Here is a 21,479-nt window from a genome sequence, read left to right as displayed (position 1 = left end):
CCTGGCTCCTTAGAGAGTTTATTTTCTTTGTTATCTGGATGTTTGGGGAATTTACATATTGGGAGAATTGTAAAGCAGAGATACATGTTTCCCTGTATCCGTGGTGCTTAGGAGTGCCAGAGTTTATCCTGCTGTTATTCATATATTGTCTTAATCCTCAGACAACCTTGCAAGGTGGCTATTTTCACCACTGTTCTACAAATGAGGAAGTTGTGGCTCTGAGAGGTTAAGCAACTCCCTTATGAGCATACAGCTATTATAATAAGTGACAGAGAATTTGAACCCAGATCTAGTGACTCCAAAACTCCCCATTCTGGACCTGTTAAAATTTGGGGCTATTGTCTGTAACCTCAGCATGCTTTTAGAACATCCAGAGTTAAAATTATTTCACTTAATTTAGGGCAGATATATCCTAAAGCTATTACAAGTATTATGTGAAGTGCTTGCTTTTCAACTTTAAAATAGGAAAAGGTTTTAGATATTTTGGTTAGTCTAGATAGCTGCATGTAAATTGAGTTAAAAATTCATAGTGTTATAGTTGGTTCTAAAATCTGTGAGAGTTCATTAACTACTTTGCCAGACTTACCTGCTTATAAGACTCAACTGATGATTAAGAATGTATAGATACTGAGGCCCCCATCTCAGACTTACTGATCAGAACTTCTTGGGGGCCCTGGGAGTTTGGATTTTTAACAAGCTCTCCTGTTGACTCATATGATCAGGCACATTTAGGAACCATAGAGCTACAGCATCAAATCTGACTTGGGGGTTTCCATAGGCAGAATCACTAAAACAGGCAACCCCCAGCTAGTTCCTGATGCTGCTTCTGTTGTTTTGGCCTCAGGGATAAGCATTTTGTCCAGATTCCTTTTGTGAATCAGTTATTGTCATCTGGTCTTCGTACTCAGACATGTCCTATATGTTGTTTAAAATCTATTTTGGTTCACCTAGAAATACATGGTATTTCTGATTTGGGTTTTGAATCATTATAGCATTGCTCTTTGTCCTCAGAAACTCTGAGAAGTTTCCACTTTTTGCTACTTTTGTATTTTGCAAATCTGTTCACCCAGTAATATTGGCTTTCTTGTCACATTGCCACCTACCTAATGGCAAGGTAGGACCAAGAGAAAGGGGATGATGCGTTTGTGCTAGAATAAAACCATGCCTTGAATAAAATGTAAAGGCACCTGATAAGAAAAGCCACAGAAGTGTGAAAAAATTGCAGAGAAGCAGCAGAACATGAGAAAAGACATCTATTCCAGAAATTTAGTACCTGCTTTAGACTCAAGATAAGGAGCTGTGTGTACATACAAGCTGTCCCTCTTATTGCTGAGGTGCAGTGAGAGAAAGCAAGCCAGAAGACAGAAGGGTGAACAGAATAGTACTCTTAATTTCCACACAGCTTTGGCACAATAGAAATAACAGCTTAGTTTTTTCATAGAGATAGAGGTGCTGATTTTGACACGAAAGAGACAGCTAAGGAATTGGTGGTTCACATGAGAAAGAAGGAAGCAGTGTGGTTTAGTTAAAACAGCATGAGCTTTGTAGATAGACAGGGAGGCCTGGCATGCTGTGATTCATGGGGTCGCAAAGAGTCGGACACGACTGAGCGACTGATCTGATCTGATCTGACACACTTAGATCTCAGCCACTTATTACTTGTGTGAACTGGGCAGATTCATCTCTCTGAACCTTGTTTTTTAATCTAATAAAATGGAACATTACCCTTTCTTTGCCTTTCAGTGCTGTAGGAGAATTAGAGATCATTGTATATAGAGTACCTCACACAGAGCAGGTGCTAAATCAGTGATGGCATATAATGTTATGTGAGATATCAGTGTGTGAGTACCATGGAATAGTTGCTGTCATTGAGAACTAAATCGTAAGTGGCTGTATTTTTCAGTGTCTGGAGGGAAAGTCACGTATGTGAATCCTCAGCTTCAGGTTGCTAGTTTCTGACTTGCAGAGGTCTGTACAGTGCACAGGGAGGGCAGGAATAAAAACACCGAATCAAAGCATGAATCAGAGTTAAGTGTTACAACAGTACAGAACAAAGGTGAAACTGCTTTGTGAAACTGTTGATAGGAGGAAACATGGAAAGCAGAGACAAGTGTTGTGGGAGGGGAAGAAGAGAACATTTGGTAAGTGATTTCAGGCTCTAGGCCAAAATGTTGAGGTGGTTGGTTTTTTTTTTTCTTTTTCTTTTAAGCTAGTTTGGGGTTACAGTGTCCTACGTAAGAGACTTAGCTGTGGTGTCATAGACATAAACCCTGCATATGGCTTTCCCCAGTAAAATGCCAGGCGTCCTCATTCTCCTCAGTGTTTTAGAATAAAGGAAGGGAAGTTCATCTTGTGAGTGGTTTGTTCTTAATGTACAGGCTCTGCTAATAAAAACTGCCCTCTTGTGGCCAACATGGTGATGTTTTATTTGGCTTTTGGAGAGATTAGGTACATCATATTCTGGACATTTTGAAGCAGTTGAGTGTGAGGATAGAGGCTGGCACAAGGAGAGAAAAGCAAGCCAGATGCATGGGATTGGGGAGAAAAATTAAAATACGTGCATGTATGTATTATTTTCCTTTTTTTTATATTGAAGTATAGTTTGTGTACAGTACTATATGTTACTGGTGTACAGTGTAGTGATTCACAATTTTTAAATGTTATACTGTATTTATACTTATAAAATATTGACTGTATTCCGTGTTGTACAGTATACCCTTGTAGCTTATTTTATACCTAATAGTTTGTACGTCTTAATCCTCTATCCCTGTACTGCCCCTCCTTCCTTCCATTTCCCCACTGGTAACTACTAGTTCATTCTATCTATGAGTCTACTTCTTTTTTGTTATATTCACTAGTTGTATTTTTTTATATTCCACATGTAAGTGGTATCATATGCATATATTATTTTCCTTTTAGATCTTTGTTTTCTTTGTTAATTTAGGAACATGAAAATATATGTAATTTAGCTTAGTCAATGGATTATTAAATGTGATGTATTTTGGAAATGTAAAGACAGATGTCTTAGGAAAAAAGTTCAACTACTAGAACAGACATTCCCAAACCAGAAGCTTAAATAAGCTTATTTCTCTCACACATATAAGACCAGTAGGTAGTTCTGGTGTGTTGGCCCCACAGTCCTCAAGAATATAGACTCCATCGTGTTTCTCTGTCATTTTCAGCATTTGGTTTTCGTCCTGTGGCCACTTCACCTCATGCCACCAAGTTCACGTTTCTGGTCAGCAGGAAGAGGGAAGGGGAAGGGGTTTTAGGGAGAGCGGAACTGAAGAGTCGCACACACCACTTCTGTTCCTGTCCCTTTAGCCAGAAAGGAGATGTCAAACCTGGATGTGAAGGAGCTGGAAAATAGTATTCTGTGTGGCCATGACCATGCCTGAAAATTGGAGGTTGTACTACTGTGAGAGAGAAGCAGAGAATAGATATTGAGGTTCAGCTGGGATATATTCCTAAAAGGAGAACTGCTTTAATAGGGTAAATTTTCAGCTTTAGTAGCTATTCTAGTACCCTCTGGAGTGGCTGGACAAATTTATCTTTCTATCAGCAGTGAACAAAAGTTCCTGTCTCCCCATATCCTCTAGCCAGTTCTTGGTATTATCAGGCTTTAAAACTTTCCCCTCCAATCTGATGGTTGAAAAGTACTTTTCCTCTTTAACTTTTTCGCTTTTAGGAGGTAGATCTTTTGCTATTCTTATAACCTTATAGAAGTCTTTTCATCTAGTTTCTGGTGAGTTCTTTTTATAAAATAAAGAATTGGGGAGTGGGAAACACTGCCCCAGTTTTCCATTAATTAAGTTGTTCCTTCTAATTGAAAATCCTACTATTGACCTTGTTTTAAAAGAGCTCCAAAGTATTTTCTTACTTGAAAGAGTTTATAGTCTTTTCAGGACAATGTATTTCTAATTTTCATTGTTTGGTGCTGGAACCTTTTTTTAAAAAAAATTGAATTAAATGTCTTTCTAGCTTACACTTTTTCTTTTTTAACTGAATGTCTACCTTTAAGGAAAGAAAAGATTAGAGGGTATAGAAAAAGATAACTTTTCTTAAAAATCAGTTGGAAGAGGTGTCACATGTTATGCCATGTAATGAATGACATTAATTTCTAGATGTTCTAATGATGAAGAAATAATTGCTTCAGACAGAGAAAGCACAGAAGGAATTAATGAAGATGTGATATTTAAAAGTATATAGTGGAATTTATACTTTATATATGAGAGTGTTTATTGCAGTTTTCATAATATTAAGTTTAAAGTTACCTAAATAGTGACACAGCAGTGAAATATTTACTTAGATTATGGTATATCTATTCTAATACATTATTTTTTGGTCACCTAAAAATGTTTTTGAAAAACAATAGCATTGGAAATCCCTGTAATATGATGTTAAGTTTAAAAATTATAAAACTATATATATCCTAATCTTTGTTTTCAAAATGTACATTAAAAAGAATCAGAAGTAAATAAATACTGCATTAAAAATATTAGGAGATTATTTCAAGGTAAGTAGAGTTTTATTTTTTCCTTTTTATTTCTGTTTGTCCTAAGTTTTTTTTTAACATATACTACTTTTTATAATTAAAGTTAGTTATAGATAGTAGCTGGAGTTAAGACAAAAGCTGTAACAGTTTATTGTAATAACATACAGATTGTGAGAAATACTGCTCTTCACATCATAGATAGCATTCTTAGACAACTGAATTAGACAGTATATGTGTTGTGTCTAGGAGTTTGCTTTGTTCTTTGCTGAAACAGAGTGACTGTACTGTTTTAAAACCTTGAAGTACTATGAGAAGAAGCACTGCTGGATTTTTCTCTGTTTTGGACAGGTTGTTGGGGTGCCAGTCGGGTCTACTCTGCCTTCAACAGTGAAGCAGGCTGTGGCAATCAGTGGTGGTCAGATCCTTGTAGCCAAGGCCAGCTCATCTGTCGCCAAAGCGGTTGGTCCAAAGCAAGTTGTGACCCAAGGAGTTGCCAAGGCAATTGTGAGTGGAGGTGGAGGAACCATTGTCGCTCAGCCAGTGCAGACATTAACCAAGGCTCAGGTCACTGCTGCTGGCCCTCAGAAAAGTGGATCCCAGGGTTCAGGTACTGATACTAATTGAGGGCCCTTTCAACAACAGCCCCTTCCAAAATCCTCTGTGCTAGTGATTTTATTTGCTATTTGGTTCTCTCTAGGAAAACTTAGTAGGTTGAAGTTGTAAGGAGTTTTATAAAGACATGTTAATCTTTTTCACGTAACATTTTACATAGAGATCTATAATGCTTCTGCTTTAAGGTATGTGTGTGTGAGAGGGAGATAAAGAACAGTTGAAATAGAGTATATTTCTTGATACTGCTTTCAAGTCTGAAGAATAATTCTCATTTGTCCTCATTTCCACTCTGGGTTCTATTTCAGATTTAAGATCTTGGTATGTTCATTTGCCAGCAGCATTTGGAGATGCTTGACTAAGGCATTCTCTACTAAATAAAAGTTTAAACACTTTGAATGTTTTAGTCCTTGATGTGTTATTTCTGTGAGGGCAGGAAGAAATATACTTAAGGCATTTGATATGTACTCATTTTTGATGAGACTAAAGAGTGGTTGCTGTGAGTTGGGAGGATAGAAGGGTAGTGAATGTCCAAAATGAAGATTTCAGAGGTGATGGATTGCTACTGATGACAGAGTTCATTTGTGGCATTAAAAATGAGTGTTTGACCTATGGCTGATTCATGTTTATGTTTGGTAGAAACCAGCACAATACTATGAAGCAATTGTCCTTCAATTAAAAATAAATAAATTAAAAAAGAAAAATGAATGTTCGATATGGACCGGAGAAGTGATCTTTGGAGTTTGGAAGATATAGCACCCCAGAAGGGAGAGAATTAAATAAGTCTTCTACAGTGCTGTCACTGAGAATGATTATCTTGAGCATAGAGCACAGTACTTTTGAGTCAGGAGTCTGCCTTCAGCAAATGAGGGGAAGTGACTTGAGAGTTCAGGAAATGAGAACAGAAAAGAAAGGGAGATATAGCTCAGTAGAAGCCTCAAAGGAGGCTGGACTCTTTCTCCTCCCCTGGAGTGAGCGGTGATAATGGTTTAAAAGCCAAACTGCAGAGCAGAAATGTTCCTCTCCTGGCCCTGCTGCTAAGTCACTTCAGTCGTGTCCGACTCTGTGCGACCCCATGGACGGCAGCCCACCAGGCTCCCCCGTCCCTGGGATTCTCCAGGCAAGAACACTGGAGTGGGCTGCCATTTCCTTCTCCAGTGCATGAAAGTGAAAAGTGAAAGTGAAGTTGCTCAGTCGTGTCTGACTCTTAGCGACCCCATGGACTGCAGCCTACCAGGCTCCTCCGTCCATGGGATTTTCCAGGCAAGAGTACTGAAGTGGGGTGCCATTGCCTTCTCCCTCCTGGCCCTAGACCTCAGATATTGAGGTAAAACAGAAAATAGCTAGGGAATTCCTGGGGATGTCTTATTTTCAAAGGGCTGACAGTTTTAATTACCACAAAAAGAATAATGTTCAAGGAGGCTAAGGCTCTAGAAGGTGTAAGGATCACAGCATGAATTCCTGGGGCTAGGGGCATAGTGCGAAAGTGAAGGAAGAAAGGATGAGGGGATGGGTTCAGATCAGGGACCTTGAGCCCCGTGGGGACGGGCTCTGGGTGTGCGTGGTAGAGAGGTTTGCTGTTCTGACATGGTCGCTACGCACAGTGATTAAAGATGAGATTAGTTCTGGTCATAATGGAGAGAGATGGCCCTCAGTTCAGTCTCAGTTCCTGGTTATTTGGGGCAACTTCCAGGGTTCCTGCCTCCCTAAGCTTTGCACAGTGAAGTGGTGATGAGAAGAATACTCTCCCAGGCAGGAGGAGGCAGTGAGCGTCCTTGCCCTGAGGCTGCTCAGGTGGGTGGTTCTGTAGGGTTTGTTTGGTGGAGATTCTTTTTTTTTTTTCTTTTTTTTAATGTATTTTATTTTATTTTTAACTTTACAATATTGTATTGGTTTTGCCATATATCAACATGAATCTGCCACAGGTATATACCTGGTGGAGATTCTAATGCAAAGTAACTGCAGAAAGTTTTCATGTTCAGAGGTTTTACAGCCATGTGCACTGAGAAGGAAATTCTAAGTGGTAAGTGAAAGCTGTTTGACATAGGTGAGACTTTTAAAAGATGAATTCTAGTTTCATAGTATATGTGTCAGTAGTTGACTGTAGCGTTTTTTAGTTCTTAGGAAGTGAGGGAGACTAAAAGTCTTGGTTCAAATCAGTATATTCATTGTTACTAGAAATTGACCATAAAGGGGCTTTAAAGAAATGTGAAGGAAATGTTATTTCACATTTGAAATGTGATTATTTCATTAATTGTCTAAACCGTAGTGCCTTTGAGAGTTGAGTCACTATTAATATTTATAGTGGGTGCTGTGTGCTAAGTCACTTGAGTTGTGTCCAACTCTTTGCGACCCTATGGGCCATAGCCTGCCAGGCTCCTTTGTCCATGGGATTCTCCAGGCAAGAATACTGGAGTTGGTTGCCAGGCCTTCCTTCAGGGGATCTTCTGACCCAGGGATTCTGACCCAAATCTCTTACATCTCCTGCATTGATTGGCAGATGGGTTCTTTACCACTAGTGCCACCTTGGAAGCCCAAATTATAGTTGGGACATGGGTATAAATTGTAACTGCTTTGGGCAAACCAGGATATATGGTCACCCTATTTATATACAGATATAAACTTCTTTATAGTTTATAGCAGATTCTTCTAGTATGTAAATTTTTAATTAGCAAGATAATTAAGAATATCAGCCTTTAAAGCATTGTGCATCTAGGACGCAAACTGTAGAGTTGTTTTTTTAAATTTATTTTTAATTGAAGGATAATTGCTTTACAGTATTGGTTTGGTTTCTGCCATACAGCAACATGAATTAGCCATTAAGTGTATATATGTTCCCTTCCTCTTGAACCTCGCTCTCACCTCCCACCCTTTCCCACCCCTCTAGGTGTTACAGAGCCCTGGTTTGGGTTTCTGAGTCAAACAGCAAATTTCTGTTGGCTGTCTGTTTTACGTATTGTGGTGTACCTGCTTCCATGCTCTCTCTGCATGCATGCCGCCCTCTCATTCCTCAACCTCACCCATGTCAACAAGTCTGTTCTCTATGTCTGCATCTCTGTTGCTGCCCTGCACATAGGTTCATCAGTACCATCCTTCTAGATTCCACATATATGTGTTAGTATATGATATTTTTTCTCTTTCTGACTTCTAGGTTTATCCTCCTCATTAGAACTGAGTCAAATGCATTCCTTTTTATGGCTGAGTAGTATTCCATTGTGTAAATGTACCACAGCTTCTTCATCCATTCATCTGTTGATGGACATCTAGGTTGCTTCCATGTCCCAGCTTTGTAAATAGTACTGCAGTGAACATTGGGGTACATGTGCCTTTTTCAATTTTCGTTTCCTCAGGATACATGCCTAGAAGTGGTACTGCTGGGTCACATGGTAGATTTATTCCTAGTTTTTTAAGGAATCTCCAAACCGTCTTCCGTAGTGGCTGTATTGGTTTACATTCCCACCATGGTTGTTAATGTTTTTGAATAAGTATTTTATTTTAGAACTAGCATTCTCTAGTTTTAATTTTAGAACTAGCATTGCCTTCAGTTCCGACTTAACTTACTGTTTTTCCTCTTTCTTTTTTTCGCCTTTTTTCCCTTCACCATTTTAGTGATGGCAACATTGCAGCTTCCAGCTACTAATTTGGCCAACTTGGCAAACTTGCCTCCTGGCACTAAACTCTACCTTACAACAAACAGCAAGAACCCTTCGGGCAAAGGAAAACTGCTGCTGATCCCTCAGGGAGCCATCCTGCGAGCTACCAACAATGCTAGTGAGTCCATCGTTAAATCATTTGGTCCTTGGGTCTTTGAGTATGTTCACCTCATCCACCAGAGGGGCAGTTCTTACCTGTTTCAGAAAGCATTTTCTTAGCTTTGTTTGTGGTAACATGGTGGCATTTGCCCACACGGATTTAAACCATACAAATATTTTAACTAGCAATGGATTTTTAAAATAATCATAGTCTTGGGAGGTGACACTGTTTTCTTGGATTTATCTACTGAAGAGTCTGGGATCAGGAACAAATACACTGAAGAGGTAAGGATGTTGAGGCTGTTTTTGGGAGAAGGCTGAGCTGGAAATAAAGAGGAGTTTTTTCTGTCAGTGGTATCTAAAGACTGGTAACACCAGAGAAGATTGCTGAACGCCTGCTTTCATCTTGAAGGGGATGGGAATAGGATTGGAATCAAGTGTCTCTGCTTGCCATTATTTAGATGTGCTGCATCTTAAGTTTGCTAGTTTGGTTAAATTTGCTAGTCTGGGAAATGGCAAGAGAAATACAGGCTCAACTTTAGTGTATAAGATGTAAAGCCCCAAGGAAATTAGATGGTTCATACTTATATAAATGGTTTATACTTATAGACTTATATAAACTTTTGCTTTGACATATAGTGAAAAAGTTTGGGTGGTGTTGAAAGGGTAAGAGGAATTCTATCTGAGTCAGAAGTATAATTGGTACAGCAATTAGGTTCGTTAGAAATTAGCCACTTGTCAAAATGCAGTGTGTAATTGTAACCAGGCAAGGGCTTGTGTGCCCATGGTACAGAAAGGCAGTTTTTGACAGGAGGAGTTTGCAGCAGAGTAAGGGTTTATTGCAGGGCACCAAGCAAGCAAGTGGGAAACAAGTCTCAGGTCCACTCCAGCTTGGTCTTTGAGTTTGGGGTTTTTAAAGGGGAAGAACAAAGAAGCCAGGGTTAGTTATCATCTCGTGACATTTCTTAGTCATAGTTTTGGGAGTCGGCATGTCTCTGGTTTATGTCTCTGGCCAGGTGGTCCAAGGCTCAGGGGTCTGTTCGCTCATCTTGCCCTGGAGAAACTTGAGTTTTTACTTCAGCGATATTATTTGCAACAGCAGTTTTAGTACATGAATGATGTTATTAACAATGGCAGTTTTAGTCTTCTGACTCTGGTTGGTTAATGTTCAGTTAGCACAAGACTGAGGTCAAAGGGGACAAGAAAGGGAATAAAGTTTTGGATAGAGAGATTCATCATAAACTTGGCAGGGAAATTTGGTGAAGGGGGACTGAGTTTCAGAAGCTAGTCAACGATTTTGTTTACTGACTGTAATGGGTGATTTCCACTCTCTCACCCTGGTGTTTTTTCCTCATACATAAGCAGTGATGTATCAAAAACTTAGCTATGTAAGAAAAAGACAATGTAAGTAGTCCAAAAATCCATTCAGAGAGCTCCTTAGAGTTTAGTTTTTGTATGTCACCAAAAAGAAAGTAAAAAGGGATACAAAGGCTTTAAAGTGGAATTTGAAAAGCAAAATAGACTGGAGTCATTATAAATATGAGGAAAGTCTTAGTTTTTTCCGGAGCAGGGTGAGATGAAAAAGAGAGTACTGTAAAATTACACTAAATTCCAGCAGTTTCACTGAAATTGAATCAGATGCCAGAAAGTTTGGGAGGTCCTCTCTGAGCATATTAGGTGCTGATTAAAAACACTTGGTTAGAAAATGTATCCAACTCAGTCTCCCACAGCTAAGCCAGAACACTGCAAAGAGAAGTTCTTCATTTCAGTACTCAGAGCTGAACTAGTTGACCTCCATTCAGTCAGAAATAAATATATTTCCATCTTCTGCACCCGGAAATTCTCACTCTTGTCACAGAAGTCTGTATCACCAAAAAAGGAGGAAAGAAGGAAAGGGGAGGAATGCAGCCATCGTGACAACATTGCTCTGGGCTCATCTGTTTTCTCTGTTAAGGCTTCTCTTAGTATTTTTATGACTATGCTGTCATTCGTTGCATTTTCAGACCTCCAGTCTGGCTCAGCTGGCAGCAGCGGCGGCAGCAGCAGTGGTGGGGGAGGTGGCGGCAGCAGTGGAGCAACAGGAGGAACCGGTGGAGCCCAGAACCCTGCTGGCCCTGGAGGGATATCCCAGCATCTGACGTACACATCCTACATCCTCAAGCAAACCCCTCAGGTATGGTCATTTGTCACTGGTACCTTCTACATCACCTAGTTATTTATAATGACTGCTTTTAATTGTAGTGGATTTACCTTTACAGCTCTGGAATCAGGGGGATCAGTACTATTAATAACATTTTAGCCATGTTACAAATTTGTATTATTTGGGGCTTGCTGTGTTTTGAGAGAAAAGCAAGTAGAGATTCAGAAAGACTTAAGTAACTTATCCAGGATCTCTCTGCTGAGCTAGTTGGTAGAATTTAGGTTTAAACCCAGGTCTTCGTGAGAGATGTTTGCTGTGTTGTTGCCTCTCATGGGTTTGGAATAGTATCGGTGTATAGTTGAAAATTTTCTCTTAGACGGGAGTAACCAGATAGTACAAAGTTATGGTTTGGAGTTAACATTGGATTCAAGGTTAGGGACAGATTTCTGCCATCTTGTTTTCCCTTGATCCTTTCTTTCCCCTCTTTCTTGGCTCCTCTTTCTTTCTTTCTTGGCTCCTCTCCAAGTAAGGGAAAAGAATTTTGGTTCCAGGTTCTTAGTAAGAAGGCGGATAGTTATCAGTCTGAATGGTTAAATCCAGTTGTGAGGACTAGATTGTAAAACTTGAGCTTCCAACAGCCTGCTCTGTAACTCAAGTGCAAAGTTTGACAAGTAGGGATAGCTCTTGGTAGTGACACTGAGATCAGAGCTGTTCTGTTTGTTTTGATGAGTAGTAGAAATGAAGGGGAGCATTGTTGCTTATAATATGGGACCTTGTGATTTAAAGTCATTTGAACTTAACAAATTACTGATCAGGTCTTTGTTTGTAACTTAGGGCACATTTTTAGTTGGCCAGCCATCACCCCAGACATCTGGGAAGCAGCTGACTACGGGGTCAGTGGTCCAAGGAACACTGGGAGTCAGCACATCTTCTGCACAAGGACAGCAGACATTAAAAGTCATCTCTGGACAAAAAACCACTTTGTTTACCCAGGTAAATGCACACTCACACACATTCCAAATATGTAGTAGTTATGGCATTTATTTTTTGGGAGGGGTGTTAGTTCTAAAAGGTCTTGTAGGTCTTCATAGAACCGTTCAGCTTCTTCAGCATTACTGGTTGGGGCATAGACTTGGATTGCAGAGGATGAGATGGCTGGATGGCATCACTGACTCGATGGAAGTGAGTCTGAGTGAACTCTGGGAGGTGGTGATGGACAGGGAGGCCTGGCGTGCTGCGATTCATGGGGTCGCAAAGAGTCAGACACGACTGAACAACTGAACTGAACTGAACTGATGGCATTTATTTAAATGTTACAGCTTGTTTCTTTCCACAGAGAAATTATAGTTACCTAAGAGAATAAGTGATAAAATAGTATAGAATAATAAGAATAAAATATCAAAATTTGCAGAAATATAAGTAGAATGAGAAGATGAGACCAGAGAGTTATTTAGATATGCAAACAGTAATGTCTTGTATATTTGATAAAATTTGCCAAAGTTAAATAAGATGATCAGTTGTAAAATTCACACTACTTGTGAGAGGAATAAAAATAACCACATAATATTTTCTTAGAAGAAACAAAGATTTTCTTGACCCTTCATTATAAAAATTTCTCTGCAGGGACTTTGTATCGGAGATTCTGAATAGCATTACAGGTTATTTCAGCCACACTATCCATATTGTAAGTAAATGCTATAGGAAGCTTGGTGTATGTTTCTGTAGCTTCTTTAGTATAGGTGGAAGAGTAATGACAGAGAATTTTGACTGGGCGAGGGGTATCATAATCATCTGTAGGAGAATCTACAGCTAAATTTCAAAAAACTTAACAGATGAAATAAAGTGTAGAAGGTATAGACAGTGTGACGCCATTTTTAACAAATAATGCACTTTTTGTGTCTGTGTGTAGATCAGCAGTTCTCAAAGCACATCAGATTTTTGTCAAATGCTTTTTCTCTGTCTATTGAGAGGATCATGTGGTTTTTCTTTTTTTTTTTTTAATTTGTTAATAAAGTGAATCATCGATATTTCAAATGTTAAAACAACCATGCATTCCTAGAATAAAACCTACTTGGTTGTGATATTTTCAAATACTCTCTTAAAGTATTATTGAATTTGATTTAGTAACATTTTGTCTAGAATTTTCCCAAGGAATATTGGTCAGTAATTTTCATTGTAATTTCTGTCTGATTTTGGTATCAGAGTAGTGCTGACCTCATAAAATGAGTTGGAAACTTCTCCATCCTTTTCACTTTTTGGAGAAGAATTTATGTCAACTTGGTATTATTTCTTAACTATTCAGAGTACACCAGTGAAACTGTAGTGGCCTGGAGCTTTTCTAATTGGGAAGGTGTTAATCTACAGTTCCAATTTATTTAACACATATGACTGACTGTTCAGGTTATTTAGTCTTAAGGAGATTTGTTAGTTTATATCCTTAAAGGAATTGGTTTATTACATCTGTGTGTGTGTTTGTGTGTATATTAGTCGCTCAGCCATGTGCGACTCTTTGTGACCCCATGGACTGTAGCCCACCAGGCTCCTCTGTCCATGGGATTCTCCAGGCAAGAATACTGGAGTGGGTTGCCGTTCCCTTCTCCAGGGGATCTTCCCAACCCAGAGATTGAACCTGTGTCTCCTGCATTGCAGGCAGATACTTTACCGTGGAGCCATCAGAGAAGCCCTTTATTACATCTAAGTAGTTGAATTTCTTGGAACAAACTAGTTCATGATTTTCCCTCATTATCCTTTTAATGTCTGTAGGCTATTTAGTGATGTCCCCCTTTTCATTCTGGACTTTGATAATTACATATCTTCTCTTTTTTCTTGATCAGTCTAGTTAGAAGGTTTATCAGTTTTGTTGATCTTTTCAGATTACCAGCATTTGGTTTCCTTGAGTGTTGAATTCCCTTTGATCAGATGCTCTATGCTATGTTAAACAGATATGAGGCCCCAGAATTCTTTACGCAGTTCTTTAAAATCTTAGCAAATTTCTTCTAATCTGCTTATATTGCACCTATGCAGTGACTTTCTTTTTTTGTCCTGCCACAGCTAAGACCTTTGCTGTTGCTTTTTATTAAGGTATAATTTGCATTGAATAATGCACACATCACAGTGTACTGCTCAGTGAGTTGGATGGATGTCTGTGCTCTTTCAAGCCTATCCCAGTCACGCTTTAGAGCATTTCCATCACTCTAAAACATAACCTTCATTTCTCATTCCACTTTTTTCTGTTACCATTTTTCTATTTCTGTTACCAGAGTAGCTTTTGCCTGTTCTTGAGCTTCATATCAATAAAATTATAGTTTTTTTTAGCTTCTATTGTTGAACAGAATGTTTTTGAGATTTATCCATGTGTGTATTGATTTTTGATTTTTGATTCTTAAATAATGTTTTGTTGCTTGACTCTACTCTCCTATTGATGGATACTTAGGTTATTTCCAGGTTTTGACTTATGAATGATACTGTTATGAGCATTCTTATACAGATCATTTGTATAGTAGAGTAGCTAGGTCATAGGGTAAATACAAGAAACTGATGGATAGTTTTATATCTGTCATTATCAAAGTGGTTGTACCATTTGATTCTCCCATGAGTAATGTGGGAGAGTTCTAGTTACTGTACATCCTCACAACAAGGTATCATCATTCTTTTAAATTTTAGCCATTTTTGTGAGTATGAAGTGATATCCCATTGTGATTTTAATTTGCATGAGACCCCGATATAGATTAATGTCCTGATTGCTTCTTCTGGATTCTAGTCATGATCCATGCAATAATTTAACCAACCTGCAAAACTGAAAATGCTTACTCATGCCTTTTATAGAAAAAGTTTGCTGAACCCTGACTTAAACCTCTAAAACTATAATTTGTTGAATGAGTCTCAAATGCTAAATGCTATGACTGTACTAGCAACATTAAATTACCCATTTAAATCTAGCCCTTGATTAGATTTTCATGTCTAAACGTTATGTGTTACATTTAGGAGCACTTTGGGCTCAGGTTTTTAATAACAAATGTCTCCTACCTTTGAAGGCACAGTTGCCAAACGGGGACTTGCAAATGCATTCATTTACTTGGTCTACATCAGGGATAAAGGAACGTTTGTATTAAAAGGTCATAAACTTGAGAGCTTGTTGGAAAGTACACAAATAAATACTTCATATAGTTTTGATTAGCAAGGCTTTCTTGGGGATGTGTTGGGGGTGGGGGGGGGCAGATATATAGGTAAAGATTGAATTGTGCCTGTTAACCAGGGTAACATTATTACTCCAACCTGTTTTGTCTCTGCAGGCAGCCCCAGGGGGACAGGCGTCTCTAATGAAAATATCTGATAGCACCTTGAAGTCTGTACCAGCCACGTCCCAGCTCTCAAAGCCTGGAACCACAATGCTGAGAGTTGCAGGAGGGGTTATCACAACTGCCACTTCCCCAGCTGTAGCCCTCTCAGCAAATGGGCCTGCACAACAGGTGAGAAGTAGCACGATAGTGGAAAATCATAATGAAGCATAAAATCAGTTTAAAAAAAAAACACAACTATCATAAGCTAGTCATCAGGCACACTAATGGGCACTCTAATTGCTCTTTTAAAAAAAAATTCAAATATTCACATACCACAAAATTCACCATTTTAAAGTATACAGTTCAGTGGTTTTTATTCTCAAGGTTGTATAACCATCAGTTCAGTTCAGTTCAGTCGCTCAGTCGTGTCTGACTCTTTGCGACCCCATGAATCGCAGCATGCCAGGCCTCCCTGTCCATCACCAACTCCCGGAGTTCACTCAGACTCACGTCCATCGAGTCAGTGATGCCATCCAGCCATCTCATCCTCTGTCGTCCCCTTCGATCACTACTATCTAATTCTAGAACTTTTTGTTTTTATTACTCCAGAAAGAAACTTAGTACCCAGTAGTAGTCACTCCCATTTCCTTCCTCCTCCTTCCAAGTCTTAGGCAGCTTCTAATCTACTTTCTTGTGACCGGCTTTTTTTGCTTAGCATAATTTCAAGGGTCATATATTTTATAGCATGTGTTAGTACTTATTCCTTTTTATAGCCGAATAATATTCAGTGTTATGGATATACCACATTTTGTTTCTCCATTCATCAGTTGATGGATATTTGGGCTGTTTTCCCCTTTTGATTATAATGATTAATGGTGCCATGAACATTTGTGTACAAGTTTTATGTTGCAGGTGGATTCTTTACCAGCTGAGCCATGAGGGAAGCCCTTTTATATAATCCTGTGTTTTCATTTATCTTGTCTTTATACCTAGGAAGGAATTGCTAGATGATATAGTAACTACATTTAACATTTTGAAGAACTACTAAACTGGTTTCCCAAGCAGCTGCCCTGTTCTAGAGTCCCACCAGCAATGTATGAGGGTTCAAAGTTTTTCCAGTCTTTGCTGATAATTGTCCATGTTTGTTGTTTTTGTTTGGAGCTTTTGTTTGTTTGTTTTAGCAATTGTAGTGGGTGTGAAGTGGTATTTCACTGTGGTTTTGATTTCCATTTCCCTGATGGCTAGTGATATTGTGCATCTTTTCATATACTTACTGGCCATTTGTATATTCTCTTTGGAGAAATGTCTATTCAGGTCCTTTGCCCATTATTTGGTTGGGTTATTTACTCTCTTTCTGTTATTGAGTTGTAGGAGCTCTTTGTATATTCTAGATACAAGTCTTTTACCAGATTTGCAAAAATTTTCTCCTTTCTTATCTGTCTTTTCACTTTCTTGAATCACAAAACTAACTTTGATGAAGTCCTGTTTACCTGTTTTCTTTTTAATAGAGTTTTAAAAAAATAATTTTTATTATTTATTTTTGGCTGTGCTGAGTCTTCATTGCTGTGCAGGCTTTTCTCTTGTTGTGGAGAGCAGGGGGTTACTCTCTAGTTGCAGTGCATGGGCTTATCATTGTGGCCTCTCTTGTTACGGAGTGTGGGTTCTAGGGCACATGGGCTCAGTAGTTGTGGGTCCTGGGCTCTAGTGCATGGGCTCAGGAGTTGTGGCCATGCTTGCAGGTTTAGTTGTTTTATGGCATGTGGCATCTTCCTGGATCAGGGATTGAACCCATGTCTCCTGCATTGACAGGCAGATTCTTTGCACTGGGTCTTGGTTGCTGCGGATGGGCTTTCCCTAGTGGTGGCAAGCAGGGGCTACTCTTTGTTGCAGTGTGTGGGCTCTTCATTGCAGTGGTTCCACTTGTTGCAGAGCACAGGCCTTGGGTGCACAGGCTCACTGGTTGTGGTGTGTGACTCTAGAGCACGCAGGCCTCAGTAGTTGCAGCTTGCAGGTCAGTAGTGGTGGCACATCGGCTTAGTTGCTTCATGGCATGTGGGATCCTTCTGCACCAGGGATCAAACCCATGTTCCCTGCATCGGCAGGTGGATTCCTATCCACTGCACCACCAGGGAAGTCCCCTATCAGTTTTTCTTTCATTGCTTATGTTTATGCTAGTAAAAAACCATTGCCTAATCCAAAGTCAAAATATAAGCCTGTGTTTTCTTCTAAGAGTTTTCTAGTTTTGGCCCTTACATTTACCTCTTTGTCCATTTTGAATTAGCCTTTGTATACGGTATGAGATAGGGGGCCAAACTTTATTCTTCTGTTTGTAAGTATCCAGTTGGCCAGCAACATTTGTTGAAAAGTCTGTTTCCCTTTTGAATTGTCTTGACACCCCAAGGTGCTCACTTCCCAGGCTTCACACCTCCTGCAACTACTGCTTCTCCTCACATGCCTACTCATACCACTCTACTTTGCAGTTCCTTGAACATATGCTCTTTCTTACCCCTCTGACTTTCTGCATGCTCTCTCCTTCCAGGGAAGACCCTCTTATCTCCCACTTTTCCTGTGTTCAAGATATCCTTAACGCTCCCAGTTCTCTCCCTCCCATCCCTAGGCTGAGGGAGTGACCCTCTCACTTGTCATGCTGTCTTGTACCCTTGCCTGCTGCAGCCTTCTTCACTGTCTGGTAACCCTCTCCTTGAGGGCTTTTATCTCGGGACCCTAATATTTAACACTGTGCTTTGTATAGATGTTTGTTGAATAATATGACAAACTTTAAAATATTACACTGAGATTTTAATAAAGTCATACTATTCCATTCTCACATCCTGAGATTATGTCTGATTGCGGGTGATAAGTTGAAATATTGTTTTATCAGTCAGTTCAATCTCTCAGTCGTGTCCGACTCTATGTGACCCCATGGACTGCAGCACGCCAGGCCTCCCTGTCCATCACCAACTCCCGGAGTTGACTCAAACTCATGTCCATTGAGTCGGTGATGCCATCCAACCATCTCATCCTCTGTCGTCCCCTTCTCCTCCCGCCTTCAATCTTTCCCAGCACCAGGGTCTTTTCTAATGAGTCAGTTCTTTGCATCAGGTGGCCAAAGTATTGGAGTTTCATCTTCAGCATCAGTCCTTCCAATGAATATTCAGAATTGATTTCCTTTAGGACTGACTGGTTTGATCTCCTTGTAGTCCAAGGGACTCTCAAAAGTCTTCTCCATCACCACAGTTCAAAAGCCTCAGTTCTTCAGCGCTCAGCTTTCTTTATAGTTCAGCCCTCACATCCATACATGACTACTGGGAAAACCATAGCCTTGACTAGACGGACCTTATTTTATAAAGTGATAAATAGGTGGTGAATTTCTTAATGTGGTAATCCTATAATATGTCCTCATTTTGAAATTTTTAAAATGTCCTGGTCCATGAAGTCTGAAAGCATAGGAACCGCCAGACTAAAGAAGCAATTTTTTTACATGGCATGACATTGAATAGGTAGTTAATAACAGCTATTAGCTAATATTTTGGGTGTGCTACATGGCAGTCACTGTTCTAAGTAAGTTACACTACTTTCTTCTTAATTTTTATTATTTCTGGTTCTATGGTTTAGCAGTCGGAAGGAACAACTCCTGGTTCATCGTCTACTGTGGGTTCTGTCATGAAAACTTCTGGACAGCAGCAAGTGTGTGTGAGCCAGGCTGCCGTGGGATCCTGCAAGGCTCCTGCCCCCTCTGTCATCAGCGCCACGTCCCTGGTGTCCACACCAAACCCCATCTCTGGAAAAGCCACAGTGTCAGGTCAGTTGTATCATCATTTCATTTCCCTTTCCCTTCTTTGGCCTAGAATATTTCTGGAAGGTCCTTAGTTCAGCTCATTTGTGTCCGACTCTTTGCGACCCCATGAATCACAGCACGCCAGGCCTCCCTGTCCATCACCAACTTCCAGAGTTCACTCAAACTCATGTCCATTGAGTCGGTGATGCCATCCAGCCATCTCATCCTCTGTCGTCCCCTTCTCCTCCTGCCCCCAATCCCTCCCAGCATCAGAGTCTTTTCCAATGAGTCGACTCTTCGCATGAGGTGGCCAAAGTATTGGAGTTTCAGCTTCAGCATCAGTCCTTCCAATGAACACCCAGGACTGGTATCCTTTAGGATGGACTGGTTGGATCTCCTTGCAGTCCAAGGGACTCTCCCCAAAATTTTGTATAATAAATTATTAAAAACCATTAACTTGGAGGCATTTTTCATATAGCTTCTTTCTAGATGAAGTATTATTTAAAATGTAGGTATAAATTTTCAAGTCTGAAATGTTTTTATGGATTGAGTAAGAATTTTTAAGTGATATAGTAAAACTTCAGCCATCTGGAATTCTGGGTATTTCTCATCAGTTTTGAATGGAGCTCATAGCAAAACATCATACATTTCTTTTTGCTTTCATAAAGTACATAAAATGTAAAATTTTAAATGTAAAGATGTAAATTTTGAGTCCAAGACATGATTTTTAACAGTAGTTACTGTGTTAAGTTGTGTCAGAATGACATTCCTGAGGTTTGGTAAAATGTATCCTGTCTCCATGCCCATACTGAATGGCCTCAGAAAAGGGTGCGTTTTACTTCTTTGGGTAAGCTAGAGCACAAATCCTGAAGCTGGATTGCCTAATGCTTACCTCATGAAGTTTAAATGCCTAGGGTACTGTCTGACATGTAGTAATGATTATATAAATAATTGCTGCTATTGTCATTTTTAGTATCATCGTTGTTAGTCCACGTTCCCTTACCTACAATTCTGAAATTCAAAAAGCTGTAAAAACCAAAGGTTTGCTTACTGTTGTTGTTCTCCATAACTATTTTAGAGAAAAATCTGACCTCCTTTGACAGGCTATTTATACTACTAAATACAGCCACCTGATGTGAAGGACTGCCGGCTCACTGGAAAGACCCTGATGCTGGGAAAGATTGAGGGCAAAAAGGAGAAGGGGGCAACAGAGGATGAGATGGATAGCATTGGCAACTCAATGGACATGAATTTAAGCAAACTCAGGGAGATAATGGAGTGCAGAGGGGCATGGCATGCTACATACAGTCCATGGGGTTGCAGAGTCAGACATTACTTAGTGACTTAACAATACCATGTATCATTTACAGACACATATGTACATACAGAGAAACATACATAAATACATACACATACTATGTAGTTGACTACATACAGTCAACTCATTGGAAAAGACCCTGATGCTGGGAAAGATTGAAGGCGGGAGGAGAAGGGGTCAACATGAGATGGTTGGATGGTATCACTGACTCAATGGACATGAGTTTGAGCAAACCTTGGGATATAATGAAGAACAGGGAAGCTTGGAGTGCTGCAGTTCATGGTGTCTTAAAGTGTCAGACACAACTTAGCGACTAAACAACAACACATGCCCCAGTCCTTTTGGATAAAGATTGTGGATATTCTTCCCTGTTACTGCATATAGTTTGCTAAAATAAAAGCACAGGCTTGTGAGCTCTTCAGTCTAAATAAATCATCTTGACAACTCTTGGGTATTTTCAAAACTAACAAAAAAAAGATTGTGGAAATTCTCGTTTATTTTTCCCATGGTTTCTACCTCCCAATTAAAATTGACCAAATTTTTTTTATGAGGGTATTTTTGTTTTTCTATTTTTTAAGGCTGAGGAATCCACCTTAAATCCTTTCAGGGACGCGGTGGCCAAGGGACAGTGGTCTCTTTTGGTTCAACCACTTTGTGCCTGACACGGTCCACAGAAGTTGTCTTGCTGGGGGCGGATGCCCTTGTGGCCTGATGCATTTCGTGTCCCCCTTATCCTCACATGGCAGTCTTCATGTGGCAGGTGCCCTAATGGCTTCTAAGTGCCTGACCCGTGCCCACACAATATTGGTTGGCCTAGTCCTCAGTTGTAAAGAAGACAAAAGAGAGACCCTTACCCATTCAGGTGGCAGCTACTGGGGCACGGTGAGCAGTGGGGCCTTTGGAACACACCAGAGGGTAACCCTGGCCAGAGTTCCTCAGTTGCTTCCACAGCACTTGCCTGGTGGCAGAGGGTCCCTATGAGAAAGGAGAAGCGAGGAGGTGGGGGAAGAGACCCCAGGTTCCCTGTATGAGCCACCAGAAATGTCGTGGTCCGAGCACACGTTGGAAAAGAATTTCCAGAGATGAGACAGAATGAGAGGGAAATAA

General features: G+C 39.9%; 1 protein-coding gene across 6 annotated transcripts in view; it reads left to right on the top strand.

Moving 5' to 3' along the window:
- The window catches only part of YEATS2 (YEATS domain containing 2), a 103,300-nt gene that overhangs the window by 62,197 nt on the left and 19,624 nt on the right, over positions 1-21,479 (top strand). For all 6 annotated transcript variants that reach the window (XM_006056670.4, XM_006056672.4, XM_006056673.4 and 3 more), the window contains 6 exons: positions 4,844-5,102; positions 8,714-8,875; positions 10,860-11,029; positions 11,831-11,989; positions 15,289-15,465; positions 18,892-19,078. In XM_006056670.4, coding sequence (XP_006056732.1) covers positions 4,844-5,102; positions 8,714-8,875; positions 10,860-11,029; positions 11,831-11,989; positions 15,289-15,465; positions 18,892-19,078 — 1,114 coding nt within the window. The remainder of the gene's footprint in view (positions 1-4,843; positions 5,103-8,713; positions 8,876-10,859; positions 11,030-11,830; positions 11,990-15,288; positions 15,466-18,891; positions 19,079-21,479) is intronic.

Source organism: Bubalus bubalis, chromosome 1, assembly GCF_019923935.1.
Source record: "Bubalus bubalis isolate 160015118507 breed Murrah chromosome 1, NDDB_SH_1, whole genome shotgun sequence".
Lineage (NCBI taxonomy): Eukaryota > Metazoa > Chordata > Mammalia > Artiodactyla > Bovidae > Bubalus > Bubalus bubalis.
Note: the sequence above shows the minus strand (reverse complement) of the source record. Positions and strands in the feature narration are given on the sequence as shown.